Below are 13700 nucleotides of genomic sequence, written 5' to 3' on the forward strand. Positions count from 1 at the left end.
ATTGCACAGATTGGAGATAAAAACAATTTAAGGCTTTGAGGGAAGCTCTTCCCTTGCAGCTCGAGATAGCTTCCAAAATGGAAAAATCCTGAAAGTCCTTCTGGTGAAAGCACCAGAAGGATTTTCAAGCTTAAGTGTGAAAAACGGACATCCACGTCCTCCACTCTGATAAAGCAGGGTGGAGATCAAGCACGTCTTGTCCTCCATGCTGAAGCAGTTAAAAATAATGAATTCTGAAGAGCAAGATATTTTAAGCCACCAAAATCATTCACATTCTCTAGAGTGGAATTGCTACTTTAAATGGACAACTTAAGCTCAACTGAGATATGACTTCTGTGTGTGTCTTACAGTCCTAATTTAGGGCCACATGGGGCTTTGCCTTGCTGTGTTCTACAAAATATTTGATGCACTGAGCCAGTTGTTTTTAATATTTACCTAAATACTATTGACATTTGGTCATTCACATTAATCTTTTCCTCCGGTGTGTGTACTTGATAACAAGAGATTCATTTCCGTCATTGGGGTCTTCAAGAGAATAAACTACTCTAGTTCCTCCTCTTCCTCTTTAATAGTGCAATATTTTAAGAGATGTAGTAGTTGAATCTAGTATGTCAGGTGAGATTCTCTACGTTATGGTTTACATAACTAAAACTGATTTCAGCCTCCACAAGTTGCCACTTGAAGATTTCGGTGGATCCACAAAATTCACAAGATATTCTACAGTGGGTAAAGAGTGGAATTGATATTGACCCTGAATCAGAAAGAAGTCAAGCTATGCAGCCTACCATATTACATACTTTGGTCCTACCAAAGGCAATATAGTCTGGTTTTAACTTTTTAAAAAATTTTTATGTTCAGTGGCCCTATGGCTTTATGTAAGTAGAATGGACATGTCACTTCTTGTAATAGGCCACACACTTGCTTATTTCTTATTGGCATTTTCACCAAATAATCTTCAGTGATTATAGCTGCTGAAGATGAAGATAAGTGTTGACCATTTTGATGGTATTGTGTACTTAATGTGTCCTTTGAGTGCAATGCTTGTTAATGTCATGCCAAAAGTGCATTCAGAAAGTAACTTTGTTCCTATTGTAGTATGGTTCAACCTACCGGAACTCAGATATACTGCTTATGAAGGTGCTTTGTTAGGCTGTCTAAATGCAAAGAGCCTGTTTTTCAGCGACTTCTCACAAATAAAGGGTTGACTCAGACAAACTAGTTGTGTGCACTCCACTGACTGCACCGCAACAGTTCAGCAGAGTATGCTGACTCCCGCTCTCCAATCACTTTTGAGACAGTGACAGTAGCACTGCCATGCTCCCCGTTTTGCTTGTTTGTGTAACTGCCCTGTGAGGATCCCATAGAATTCTACTCCATTATATCTTGAAACCATCGTATTTTTTATGTGAGTAATAACTTTACTCACCCCTGAATAGCTCTAACTTTCTAGATTCCTATGTTTTATTTGTCCTGATGATCCATTCTTGTACTCAATGTCTCACGTCATCGTATATCCCATACTGAGATTTTTCTGTTCACCATTGCAGTGAGCATTATTCTTTGACCTAGTGATGCCCATCAGTTGATATGCCATCTGCTCATACACGCATTTTTCTATTGGCTACTGTAATTAACAAACCTTCAGCACCCACAACATCAGACAGAACTCCAGAAATAGTTGAAAAAAGTAAGCCTCCTCTGTTGCAGTTTATAGCAGTCCTCCCAGCTCAAACAATGACTCTGTGTTCCTCCAGACATTCAATTTCCATATAAGTATCTTCCATCATACAGCACACATACTACATACTTCTACAGGAACTTGCCATTGAAAAGGCTCATCACAGTACCTAATTTGTAAAACAGAAATAAGTGCCAGGGCCCTCGTCTGAAGGTATCTTCCACTTGGACCACATATGGTATACTAACCATCACACTCCTACACGTGTAACAGTTCTGACTATCCCAGGCCCCCAGAGATATAAGAATGGCTTCGGCGGCAGGTATTAGTCATTTTTAATGTATACTGAATTAATGGGAGGGGAGAGGATGTGGTCTAATGGCTAGGGCGGTCGATCTCAAATCGGGGGAGCCGGGTTCTAGTCTTGACAATAACGCTCAACATCCCGTGATTCTGGGTAAATCACTTAATCTCCCTGTGCCCAACACAAATAATTGTGTCCTCTTGTAAAGAGCTCTGATACCTGATACCTTCGGGTCAAGTTCAGGCTACATAAAACTCTGAATCAAATAAACACCTGTTGTTGTGCTCGTCTCTAAATTAGATAAACAGCGCATCCATATGGCAGACTGTCATAAGTGCCGATGTTGACAATTAACAGCTGGTGCCGAGCACCAAAAACTACTGGCTCAAATTAATCCCTGATCCTCACTCTGAGAGACTCAGTTGTTTGGGCGATTTATTCCTTGTGAAGGAGGGGGTCCAGAATTCACCCAACTGCAGTCCAGAGGTGCCTCTGTATGAGAGATACAGCGAGATGGGCAACCACAGAACTGGTGTATTTCACAAGGAACAAAAAAGAACAAATAGTTCTGGAATTAAATCATAAAATAATTTTACAGTCTTTACTAAGGTTAAAGTCACAAAATGTATTTGTGCACCAACTGTCTTCTAGGCCACTACACTCATGCCCATAGAGGGCCTGATTGAGGCGTGCTTATCTCATCCAAGGTTGCAGAACAGAAGTAGATGTTACCTGCTCAGAATGTGTATGAGATTGGCAAATTGACATACCATTCATAGCTTCCTTTTCATAGATTTCTTCATCTCTTTATTCTTTGAATTCCTTGTGTTACAAAAAGATTGATTGGAAAGTAGCATTGGTTCAAAGCTTTTGCAGCTGTCTGCTCCTGCAGATCCATAGGTACTGAAGTTTAGTAACTTGCATAAAGTACAGTTTGGCTCACATTAAATGTTTGCTGCCACACTGAGTATATAGCTACTACTTCTAACCAACCAAATTGTGAGCACTTTTCTTTATTTATAATTCCAGGTATTTGAAAAGTGCAACATTCTATATTTCTAATGTGACAGATACTTTGTTGGATAACGGGAATACTGTGCAGCACAGGCTGGCAACGGGAAACAGCTGGTCTGTGTCTCTGAGCTCAGTGCTTTCCTTTGGTGCTTGGCTAAATCCAGCTATTAATCAATTGATCAATTTGATTTGAAGACAGATTCTATCAGCACACCGGAGTATGATGGTAAAGTCTTGCAGTGGCTGGAGGAAGTTACAGGCTAAGGGCAGCAGCCAATTGGTAATCCTTCTGATTCCGATGCCTTGCCCTTACCACGTGGTAAGGCGCGTACCTTGCATAATCTTTTTGGTACTCACTCAGATAACAGCTTTGATGAAGGAGGTGATTTTCTTTCCCCAGTATGTTGAGGAAAACTGGCATTTAGGACTGCAAGATGCCAGCGACCAGGATTCTTCCCTAGATACTGGCCTGGTTTCCCCTCGTTGCCCTGCCACCGATGAAAGCGCCTCCTTCACTTTGGTTAGACACAGGGCAGTTGAGGTATTAGACCTGCAGAACCCAACTATGGAAGTGATAACTAATGTTCAGACAAAGGCATGTCAGCCTGGCCAAGAGCCTGTAAAACCTTTATTACCAATTAATGAAGCTCTAATGGATCCCCTCTGAGGCACTTGGGCAAAACCATGTTCAAGACCACTAGTCAATAGGCAAGTTGCCCACCAGCAATGGCCAGCTCCAGAGAACCCAGCCTTTTTTAAGGAATAGCCTACACCTGAGAGCTTGGTGGTGCAGGGGTCCCCAATAAGGAAAATAACGCCTTCCTACTACACCACCTGATCGTGAGTCTGGAAGAATAGAGACATTTAGTAAGTGGATTTTCTCCTCTACAAGCCTTGCTCTAATGGTCAGTGAATGCCTGTGCTCCCATGTCCTGCTTCATTTGGACACAGTGCCACAATTTTTACCAGCTGTTCCAGGCGACCTTTGGCATCCCTTATGCTGCGAAATTTGTAATTCATTCTGTCATGGACACGACGGACTGCTTAGGTCGTGCAATGGGTGCTTCAGCACCACAACTGGTTAATGTCTATAGGCATATCTGGGGATATCCAAGCATTCCTAATGGACATGCAATGTGATGACTCTAGCCTTTTTGGTGAAAAAGGTGGATTTGTTTCTAGAGCATTTCAAAGAGCGCAGGGCCATAGCACTTTCTTTGTGACTGTATATCCCGACAGACCATACCATAGCAATTTTGTCCCCTCCATGGCTTTGGTAGGAGTGTTTATTTTTGCAATCATCAGACCCTTACGTCAACTCAGCAGGCCTTCCAGCTTTTTCATGGCAGAGGTCGTGACTCACAAAGACAGCATCCAGGGCATTAGGGACAATATGTAGCTCAGTGTCGTGCTCTTCCAGCATCCGAAGCAGCAAATCTACATAAGTGTGTCCTTGCCAGCACACAGCCTCTCTGTCGGAGGCAGAATCCGATATTCCCACCAAGGGTGGCAGGTCATTACTTCAGATAAGTAGGTGCTTCGAATTGTGCATCGGAGTTATGCTCTTCCATTTCTCTCTGCCCCGCTGCACCATCCACCACCATCAAAGCAGCTGATGGAGGACCATCTGTCTGTCTTGCAACAGAAAGTGCAGCCCCTTGTGGGCAAGAGGGCCCTAGAAAGGGTTCCAACCTCAGAACGAGGAAATGGTCCTATTTTTGATCTTCACCTTTTCAAAGCCTTCCTGTGGAAAGACAAACCAGTGCAAAGAAGGGCAAGGCAGTGCAAAAAATGATCTTCTACCGATGTATTGTTTTCTCCATACAGATCTGCTACACATTGGTGAAGAAGCTGCCTCCGGAAGGCTTACATGCTCATTCCATCAGAGCTAAGGCTGCTTCCACTGCGCTAGTTTGCAGAGTACCTGTCCTGGAAGATTGTCAGGTGTCTGCTTAGGTGTCCATATATATATATTCATGAAGCACTACTGCCTTTACAATCCGGTCTGTTGAGAGGGTTATTTTGCCCCAGCTCACAGACCCACCATTGGGAAAGGCACTGCTTTGGTATCTATTATAAATCTGAGGAATCTTCACCTAGATGCATCCATCACCACCAATTTGTGAATTTGAATCCTTTCCAGCTATAAGGGTTCCAATTTAGAGTTGTGTATACTGGACATGCCAATCTGCTGATAGGCTCTACATTTGAGAGTGGGGGCAGCTTAATAAAGCAACTGGAGTCGGCACTCGGGATGGTGCTTATATGCAGCTCCACTCATCCCTTCTGGAGCCGGTCGGCCCAGAGCAAACACTACCATCCACCAGTACGCATGAGTACTGCTTTGTGTTTCAGGAACCAGTCTAAAGGCTAGGGAGTAATCTAAAGTCGAGGAATCTGCAGTTAGATAAAGAATCCACTCGAAAGATTGTTACCGAAGGTAAGTGTAACTTATTCTTTTAAACTTAATCAATGGTTGTGGAGTACACATAATTGCTGAACTTGCTGCATTTTATGATGATGGGAATTGAGAGATATTTAAGTTTTAGTACATTTTAAATGTTCATCGATTTCAGTTAACATTCAACAGAAGCTTTTGGGTACAGCTGTCTAATGGCTACTTATCTTTTTACAGTTTTCCAGCTACCTTCCTTGCCAACAATAATCAACCTTCGTCAACGGGTATGCAAAGTCTTCCAAATGCCTCTGTTTTAAGTTCGACTTCATTACCCGCGACAAGCAATTCCGTTGTTACTTCTGGCTTCAGTGAACTTAAAGCATCTAGCGGCAACAGGAAAGCTAGAGTTCTGTATGATTATGATGCTTCTAATAGCAGTGAATTATCATTGCTAGCAGATGAGGTAAGCATATAAGATGGGAATTAATCACTTATAGCGGCAGCAATTAATTTTGTGAAGAAAGTTTATTTCTTGGTGTTTGAGGTGACTATACATGTAAGGGCCACTTTAATTTTATGTGCTGTGCAAAGCTTCTAATTTGGCTTCGTGAGTTTGAACCTCTTCAATTAGAGATTTTCACTAGGTATTTAATAATGTGTCACTCTTACATTGAAAAGCACACAATTTTCCCAGCTGCTATAGAACTGTGTATTTCGAAACCATTAAGTCTCTGTTAATTCTTGCCCACAGCTTCACAGTTTAGAATCATGTACAGTGTCACAGGGTATTGTTGGGTCTTGTTTACTTTTGATAACTCTTTGAAACCAGTGTAAGACAAGACATTTATTGGCCTATTGTGATCTTTTACATCTATCCCAATAGGCGTGTGTCCACCCTCCTCCTATTAAATATGTCTCTGGAAGGTGGGGTCCCAGGGGCCTAGAATTGATAAATACAACTCAGACCACCATGTTTATTTTCCCAATTCCACGTGAGTCCCGGAGGGGTGGGGGTGATGGTAATGAATCCCTCCCTGTCCCTCCCCCCCCATGGGGCCTGGGGGGGATAGATATCAATACCCTGTCAGCAACATTTTGCTGATATTGCCGTCAGCCAGAGTCTGACGCCAGCAGGAGCAATTTGGCCAAAGGGAAATAATTCTCCCTGGGCCAATCAGAATACTATTTTTATGCTGGTGCTCCCGCGAAAGTCCTTTGGGCCCTTATGGACCCGACCATCCAGATATATATATGGTTTTTTAAACTTAAGTTTTCTAAACTTCAGAATGAAGGTACACCAATTCACAAGAAACACAATCTGCGGTCCAAATCTATGTTCCTGACAAATTTGATGTCATTCCGTTCAGCAGTTTTTGCTGTTGCCCTTTTTAAAGAAGTCTAGTGAAAATGAATGGGGGTTTTGCATTTTGGGCCCACTTTTTTCCCAGGCCCCTGCTTGACGGATAACCTTGAACCTTTCTTGCCCAAACTTGTCAGAAAGTTGTACCTTTTTGGAAGGTTTTGGGGAGATTCGTAGAACTGGGCCAAAGTCATTAGTAGCACATAAAGCGCTTTTTCTATGGAGCAGCCGACCTAACTAGAACTACCGAGTGGCAACCACCACTGGGCAATATATTTCTTATTGTATTTTATATGGATGCTGTAATAGTGACTCTGTAGTTATTATTGAGTCCGAGTTTCCATTAAATAGGCTTTAGTTTTCATAACGTTGCCACTCTTCGACAAATCTGACCAAAAGCCCTAAAAGAAATTACATCCACTTTAGTTTCTTCATTCAGATCAGTCAAGAGGGTGACCAAGAAAAAAGAGGTCCACAATAATGCAAATTCCCTTTTTATTGCTATATGATTCATTGCTCCTTGTTACAGAAAAATGGCTGAACAGAATGAAATGCCATTTTGCATAAAGTAGAACTTTACTCAAGGAAGTGTCTTTGCTTGGTTTAGTGTAAATCCATCCTGTAATTTAGGAGACCTTAGCATTTAAAAAATGCTCAGATTGGGCAAAAAGAGGTTACATTTTACAGATAACCAGACTATTAATTTGCAGAATTTTGTGAACATGGACCCCGAGAGGAGTCAGCTTTGTCCCTAGAAATCAGTTTGCAGAGCGGTGAGGAGGTAAGGAATCTGTGGCTAGATATGGTCTCTCCCAGATAAGGCGTTACTGAAGGTAAGTAACTTGTTAATCCGACAGAGCCTTCTAGCCACAGATTCCTTACCTTATAATAGATACCCAAGCAATACCATCCTCAGTGGTGGGTCTGCGGACCAATTTAAAACAAGATAACATTGCAGTAGAGAACTGCAAAAGTGCCCATCCCTACAAATCTGACTGTTCGGGTAGTAGAGCTAGGTAAATGTGTGCAGAGGTGACCACATTGCTGTTTGGCAAATGTCTAGGACTGGAACCCTGCATGCTAATTCAGTGGTTGTAGCTTTAGCTCTGGTGGGATGAGCTTTCAACCCTTCAGGAGGTTGCTTCTTGGTCAGTGAGTAGCAGATTTTGATGCAGCACATGACCCATTAGGAGATGGTCCACTTGTGCACCGCCGGATCATAACTGTCAGTTCTGGTTGGGGAAGGGAGAGGTGTCTGCCTCTGACCCAGTCTCATGGTTCATTAGCCACCACTGAAGATCTTTTGCAGTGCCCTCCTAAATCTGGATTGTGCCGGAGAGAACCTCCTGATGCTGCGCCCACTGAAACTTCAGGTCCCACTGCAGAGTCAACATATGCCAGCAGACATGCGTACCTTGCAAGAGGCCATGAGCCCACCTGCCTCAGAGTTAGGCTCACCAGAAACCCAGGATAGAGCCTGAAACCTCTGTACCATAGCCTGAATATCCTGGACTCGCCGCTCAGGGGATAAGCAGCGAGTACACGTGGTTCGCCATAGTCAGGAAGTGAGAGACGACAGCCTGGGGCGAGCCCGCCTTTAACAGGCAGCTGTCTAACAAGAGCAGACTAGCAACCTTGATCTGCACAGATGTGCTCCAACCACCGCCATCACTTTGATGAACACCTGATTGGTGCTGGTTAGGCCAAAAGGGAGCATGGTGAACTGAAAATTCTAGTGGCTTACCGTAAACCTCAGGTAGCGTTGATGGGCAGGCAGGATGGGAATGTGAAAATAGGGGTCCTGAAAGTCCAACACTACCATCCAGTCTCCTGGGTCAAGGTCAGACAAGACCTGAGCCAACATGAGCATTTTCAATTTCTCCTTCTTGAGGAAGGAGTTGAGAGCTCGGTGATCCAAAATAGGACCAATGCCTTTGTCCTTTTTGGAAACCTGAAAGTAGCGAGTATAACAGCCACATCCTACTTCTGGCACCACAACCCTCTCTACGCTCCCTTGGCCAAGAGAGACACCACTTCCTCGCGGAGAAGGGACAGATGATCCACTGTCAGCTGGTCTTGAAATGATGGTGTGAGGGAGGGCTAGTCTCGAAGGAGAGGTAGTAGCCCCTTCGGACAGATGTTATGGACTGCCAGTGGGGCAGGTGACGGCGAATCCTGCCGCCAACTGGTTGCCCATGATCATAAAGGGGCAGATTAGGAGGACGTGGAGGCTGCAGCTGTTGGGGGGGGGGGGGGGGGGTGGATGGACCAGACCGCTGGCTACCAGACCCACGAGGTCTGTGGGTACCACACCGTTGTCCATGCACAAGCTGGGGAGTGTGAGCAGCTTGGTGACTGTAAGGGAACTGGCATGGTTGGAAGCCCTTTCTGAAGCCAAGAAAGGAATGATGGGCAGATTGGGGGTGATAGGCTGCTGAGAGGCACAAGGTCTTGGCAGTAGTCTGCGAGTTCTTAAAGTGCTCTAGCACTGAACCTGCCTTGTCTCCAGAGAGATCGGTTCCATCGTAGAGCATGTCCATGAGTGAAGCTTGGACATTCCCCTTTAAAGCCAGTCATCCTCAACCAGGCATGGCGTCTTAGGGACACCATTGATGAAACCGCTCTGCCAAGTAAGTCAGTCATGTCCAATCCACAGTGAGTTGTGAACTTTGCTGCGCCTCTCCCGTCGGCAACAGCCTGGGAGAGAATGGCTCATGCCTTCTCCAGGACCTGTGGCAACACTTGTTCAACTGTGTCCCACACAGAGTGTGAGTAGCAGCCAAAAAGGCATGTGGTGTTCACAGACCACAATGCAGTGCTGGAAGAAGAATTTTTTTTTCCCCCAAAGTGTCCAGCCTTTTGAAGTCCCTGTCCAGAGGAGCAAAAGGGAACGCGCCCTTGGCAGTTGAGGCGTGGCCTACCAAGCTCCCCGGGGTAGGGTGTTGGGTGAGGTCATCATTAAACAGGAGTAGGTGTTCTAATGAGGAGACTATCTGTTGCAGCACCTCTATCAAGATGTTAGTCTTGACTGGCACCGAGGGCAGCTGAAGGTCAAGGACTTCAGCCTCCCTCTGCACCACCATTCCGTAGAAAGCTTCCTCCTCCATAGCCACAGTAGGGGGAGAAAGCAGACCAACATATGGTTCCTTTATACAGCATCCAAACCTTTTCATATATTTTACAAGTAATGCATTTAGAAATACTTCCTCATTAACTTTATAAGGATCAGATTACTTTAACTTCACAAAGGCTAGATAATCCCTTTTGACTTTACTATATACTTCTCTCTTCTGGCTATCAAACCAAGGCTGTTTATTTGCAACAATAGAAGGTTTTAACCTTTTAGTGGAGGAGTTAACTTTAAAATAATGGTTGTTAGACAATCTACCACTTCTACAATGGTTTGACCATACCATTTTAAAACCTCACCATCCTCAACATCCCCCAATAAAAGTGACTTTGATACTTGGCATTGGGATAATAAAGCCATGTATTTATCATCTAGTCTGGTAGTCAAGCATTTTGGGAAGTTCACCTCCATGGGAGATCAAAGCTGTTCTTGGATGAGAAGTTGAGTTAAATACCATTTGAAGCACCCAATGATCACTACCCGTAGTTTTAACTATTTTAAACTGTTTACAAAGCAGAAAGCACCATGCTTGTTAAAAGATGTAATCTATCGGGCATGGCTGATTTCCATATGCAAACGTTTGAACTGCAAAGGTATCATCCTTGCAATGCCCATTTAGACAAATACATCCTAGTTTGGCTATTCGATTGACAAAAGGTAAGTCATTCTTTGATCATGAACAAAATGGAAAAATTTGCTTTTAGGATCCAATAAGCCTCCGACATTTCACCGAACAATTCATCAGCCATAGCAATTGTAAATCAAAATCTTCCACCAACTTGATTGGAGGAGCCCCTGACAATTCTGAAAGATACCAGGTCACTTTCAAACAATTGCCATTGCCAGACCTGATTGCGCGACTCCCCTGGTTCACATAAACATTCACCATTATTCATTAATTCATTGGTAAATAATAGTCGTACGATTTGAAGCTGCTTGCCAGAGTTCAACCACAGTTAGTTTGTATTAGTACAGAATTCGATGGAGCAGAATTTGGGTGTTTCCACTAAAACGAGGCCTTGTATTGCACTTGTTAGCTCATGGCAAATCTTATACTAGTTTGTTTTTCCTCTTGGAAGGTCTTTGGAAATCACGAGGTCGGTGACTCCTCCCTTGGTCCGTATTGCGCATGGGCTTTGGCTCCATCCTCAGATTGTTTTTTTCCGCCATCGGGCTCGGATGTAATACTTTGCGCTCCGGTTCCGAACATTTCCAGTTCGATGATCGAAGCGGAATCCTCGCTTTTCGCGGTATTGTTCAGATCCTGATCTCCCCAATCACCTTTTCTTCGACACACCTTCGATTCCAGTCGTCGACGGCGGCCTTTGGGCCTATCCAAGCTCCGGTCCAGGCTGATGGAAAGAACTCTATTCAAGAAGTGCCCTCGATGTGGGTCCAAATTCCCCCACACCGATCTTCATGAGGTGTGCAACCTCTGCCTCTCCCCTGAACACGAGGCTCGAGACTGTCCCGCCTGCAAGTCTTTTAGATCCAAAAAGACTATTCGAGATCGAAGGGCCAGACGAAACATGGCGCACTCCTCGACCTCCGTTCCAGTCGACATCTTCGGGGACGACGTCGAAGCTCCGGGACAGCAGCACACCGAAGAGGACCTCGTCAGTGCTTCTGAAGCCGACGACTCGGATGTGGAGGACATCACCCCGGCGCAGAGGGTCGTGAGTAAAATACCCCCTCCCACACCCGCGCCGACACCCAAAAAGGCTTTGGTCACGCCTTCACCTCCGGGCCTAGGCAAGACCAAAGACATTGCTTCGAACACCCCAACTTCGGGCCCGGTGAAGAAGCCTAATAAGCCTTCCGGTGGCTCGGGCTTGAACCAGCCTGCCAGCGGTGCCGATAAACACACTTCGGCACCGAAGAAGAGATCAACCTCTACTTCGACACCAAGCTCCACACCAAAGCCCCCTGTGTCGAAACCCAGCCTCTCGGTACCGACCAAACATCATAAGGCCCTCGGCACCGACACTCCCACGCCGAAGCCTGCCTCGGCGCCGAGCAAAAAATCGGAGGTTCCAAAAAAGCACGGCACGGACAAGCCTAAAAAGCCATCGGCCCCGAAACCTTCGGCGCCGACCGAACAGCCATTGTCTCAAGAACTGTTTACACCGGATCCTTTGCAAAAGACACTTACCAAGGATCCAAAAACTGGACATTTGGCACTCTCTTCTAAAAAGAGACATTTGGACAAACCAGCTCCGCCTCCACCTCCAAAGAGGAAAGACTGTGCTACCTCCCCTTTCAGAGTGCCTTCCCCACCTCCTCCACCTCCTCCACCCTCTCCACCTCCGCCCCCTCCGCCTTCTCCACCCCTGCCTCATCGCTCTCCGACCCCGTCTCCAGACCATGATGATCAGGGGGACCCATACTACGATCCAGTAGATGTGCCACAAGACCCCACCCCTACAGGATCCCCAGACCCATGGGACGATTATAATAATCCAGACATTCCAGATGTCCCACAAGATGACCTTTATCCATCCAGGCCATCTCCACCAGAAGACTCATTAGGTTTTCACCACCTACTTCAGAGGGCGGCACATTATCACGGGGAAGAGCTACACACTGACCCAGTAGAGGAAGATTTCCTCTTAGACACCTTTGATACTGCACATAGGTCTACTTCTATACTACCTATGCTCAAAGGGGTAATAAAACATGCGCCAGAGGTTTTTAAAGACCCAGTCAGGGCTAGGGTCCTAAACCCACGCATAGAGAAAGTATAACGCTGCCCCCACAGATCCTGCCTACATCAAAGGGCCAGCGCCACTGGATTCCCTAGTGGTATCCACTGCAAGGAAGAGGTCAAATTCCCAGGCGTCAGGCGAAGCACCACCGCCTGACAAAGAGTCAAAGCTTCTGGACGTGTCAGGAAAATGCACTGCGTCACAGGCAGCCAATATATGGCGTATCGCCAACACTCAAGCGCTATTGGCCAGATACGACAGAGCGCATTATGATGAACTAGAAACCATCATGCACCATCTCCCAGGAAAAATACAGAAATAGGGCCAATGAATTAATTCAAGAGGGTAAGACCATAACTAACACCTCTACGCTGTGCCTTAGACGCAGCGGACCCAGCCTCCAGGGCCATTAACACTAGTGTCCTCCTCCGTCGCCATGCTTGGCTGAGAGTTTCAGGCTTTAAACCTGAGGTACAAGCCTCCATATTTAATCATCCATTTGATCAAGAACATCTATTTGGTCCAAAGGTATATGAGGCCCTCGAGAAGATGAAGAAAGACACAGATACGGCGAAATCTATGGGAGCCCTACAGTCACACCCTCCTAGGCGCTCCTTTCGCCGCTCTTCCTTTCGGGGCACGGGCAGAGGCTACTCCTCAGATAGCGTGTCCATGTCCTACAAATCCCCTGCTCAATCCACCTTCACAAGGGGTTATCAAAGAGGCGGCTATAGAGGCAATAACAATAAAGGCAGAGGCAAAACAAATACCGCCCGCTCTGCCACACCGCCTACCCAATGACTTTCCCCTGCTCCCGCCAGACCATCCCACTCCGGTCGGGGGCAGACTACAAAATGTCCTTCACGTCTGGGAGTCCATCACATCAGACAGATGGGTGAACCAAATTATTCGTTCAGGGTACTGCCTAGAATGGACATCTCCCCCCCCCCCCAACATTCCACCCAGGCAACGCCCAATGTCACAAGAACATTCCACGTTACTAAAACAGGAGGTAATCTCCCTCCTACAAAAAGAGGCGATAGAACAGGTCCCCGCCAATCAGCAAAATTTAGGGGTCTACTCCCTATATTTTCTGATACCAAAAAGAGAC

General features: G+C 45.5%; 1 protein-coding gene across 4 annotated transcripts in view; it reads left to right on the top strand.

Annotated features, from left to right (window-relative positions):
• Positions 1 to 13700, top strand: part of SH3GLB1 (SH3 domain containing GRB2 like, endophilin B1) — a 316467-nt gene that overhangs the window by 279342 nt on the left and 23425 nt on the right. For all 4 annotated transcript variants that reach the window (XM_085602119.1, XM_085602120.1, XM_085602122.1 and 1 more), the window contains one exon: positions 5632 to 5857. In XM_085602119.1, the coding sequence (XP_085458245.1) occupies positions 5632 to 5857 (226 nt within the window). The remainder of the gene's footprint in view (positions 1 to 5631; positions 5858 to 13700) is intronic.

This window comes from Triturus cristatus, chromosome 4_2 (assembly GCF_964204655.1).
Source record: "Triturus cristatus chromosome 4_2, aTriCri1.1, whole genome shotgun sequence".
Classification (NCBI taxonomy): Eukaryota; Metazoa; Chordata; class Amphibia; order Caudata; family Salamandridae; genus Triturus; species Triturus cristatus.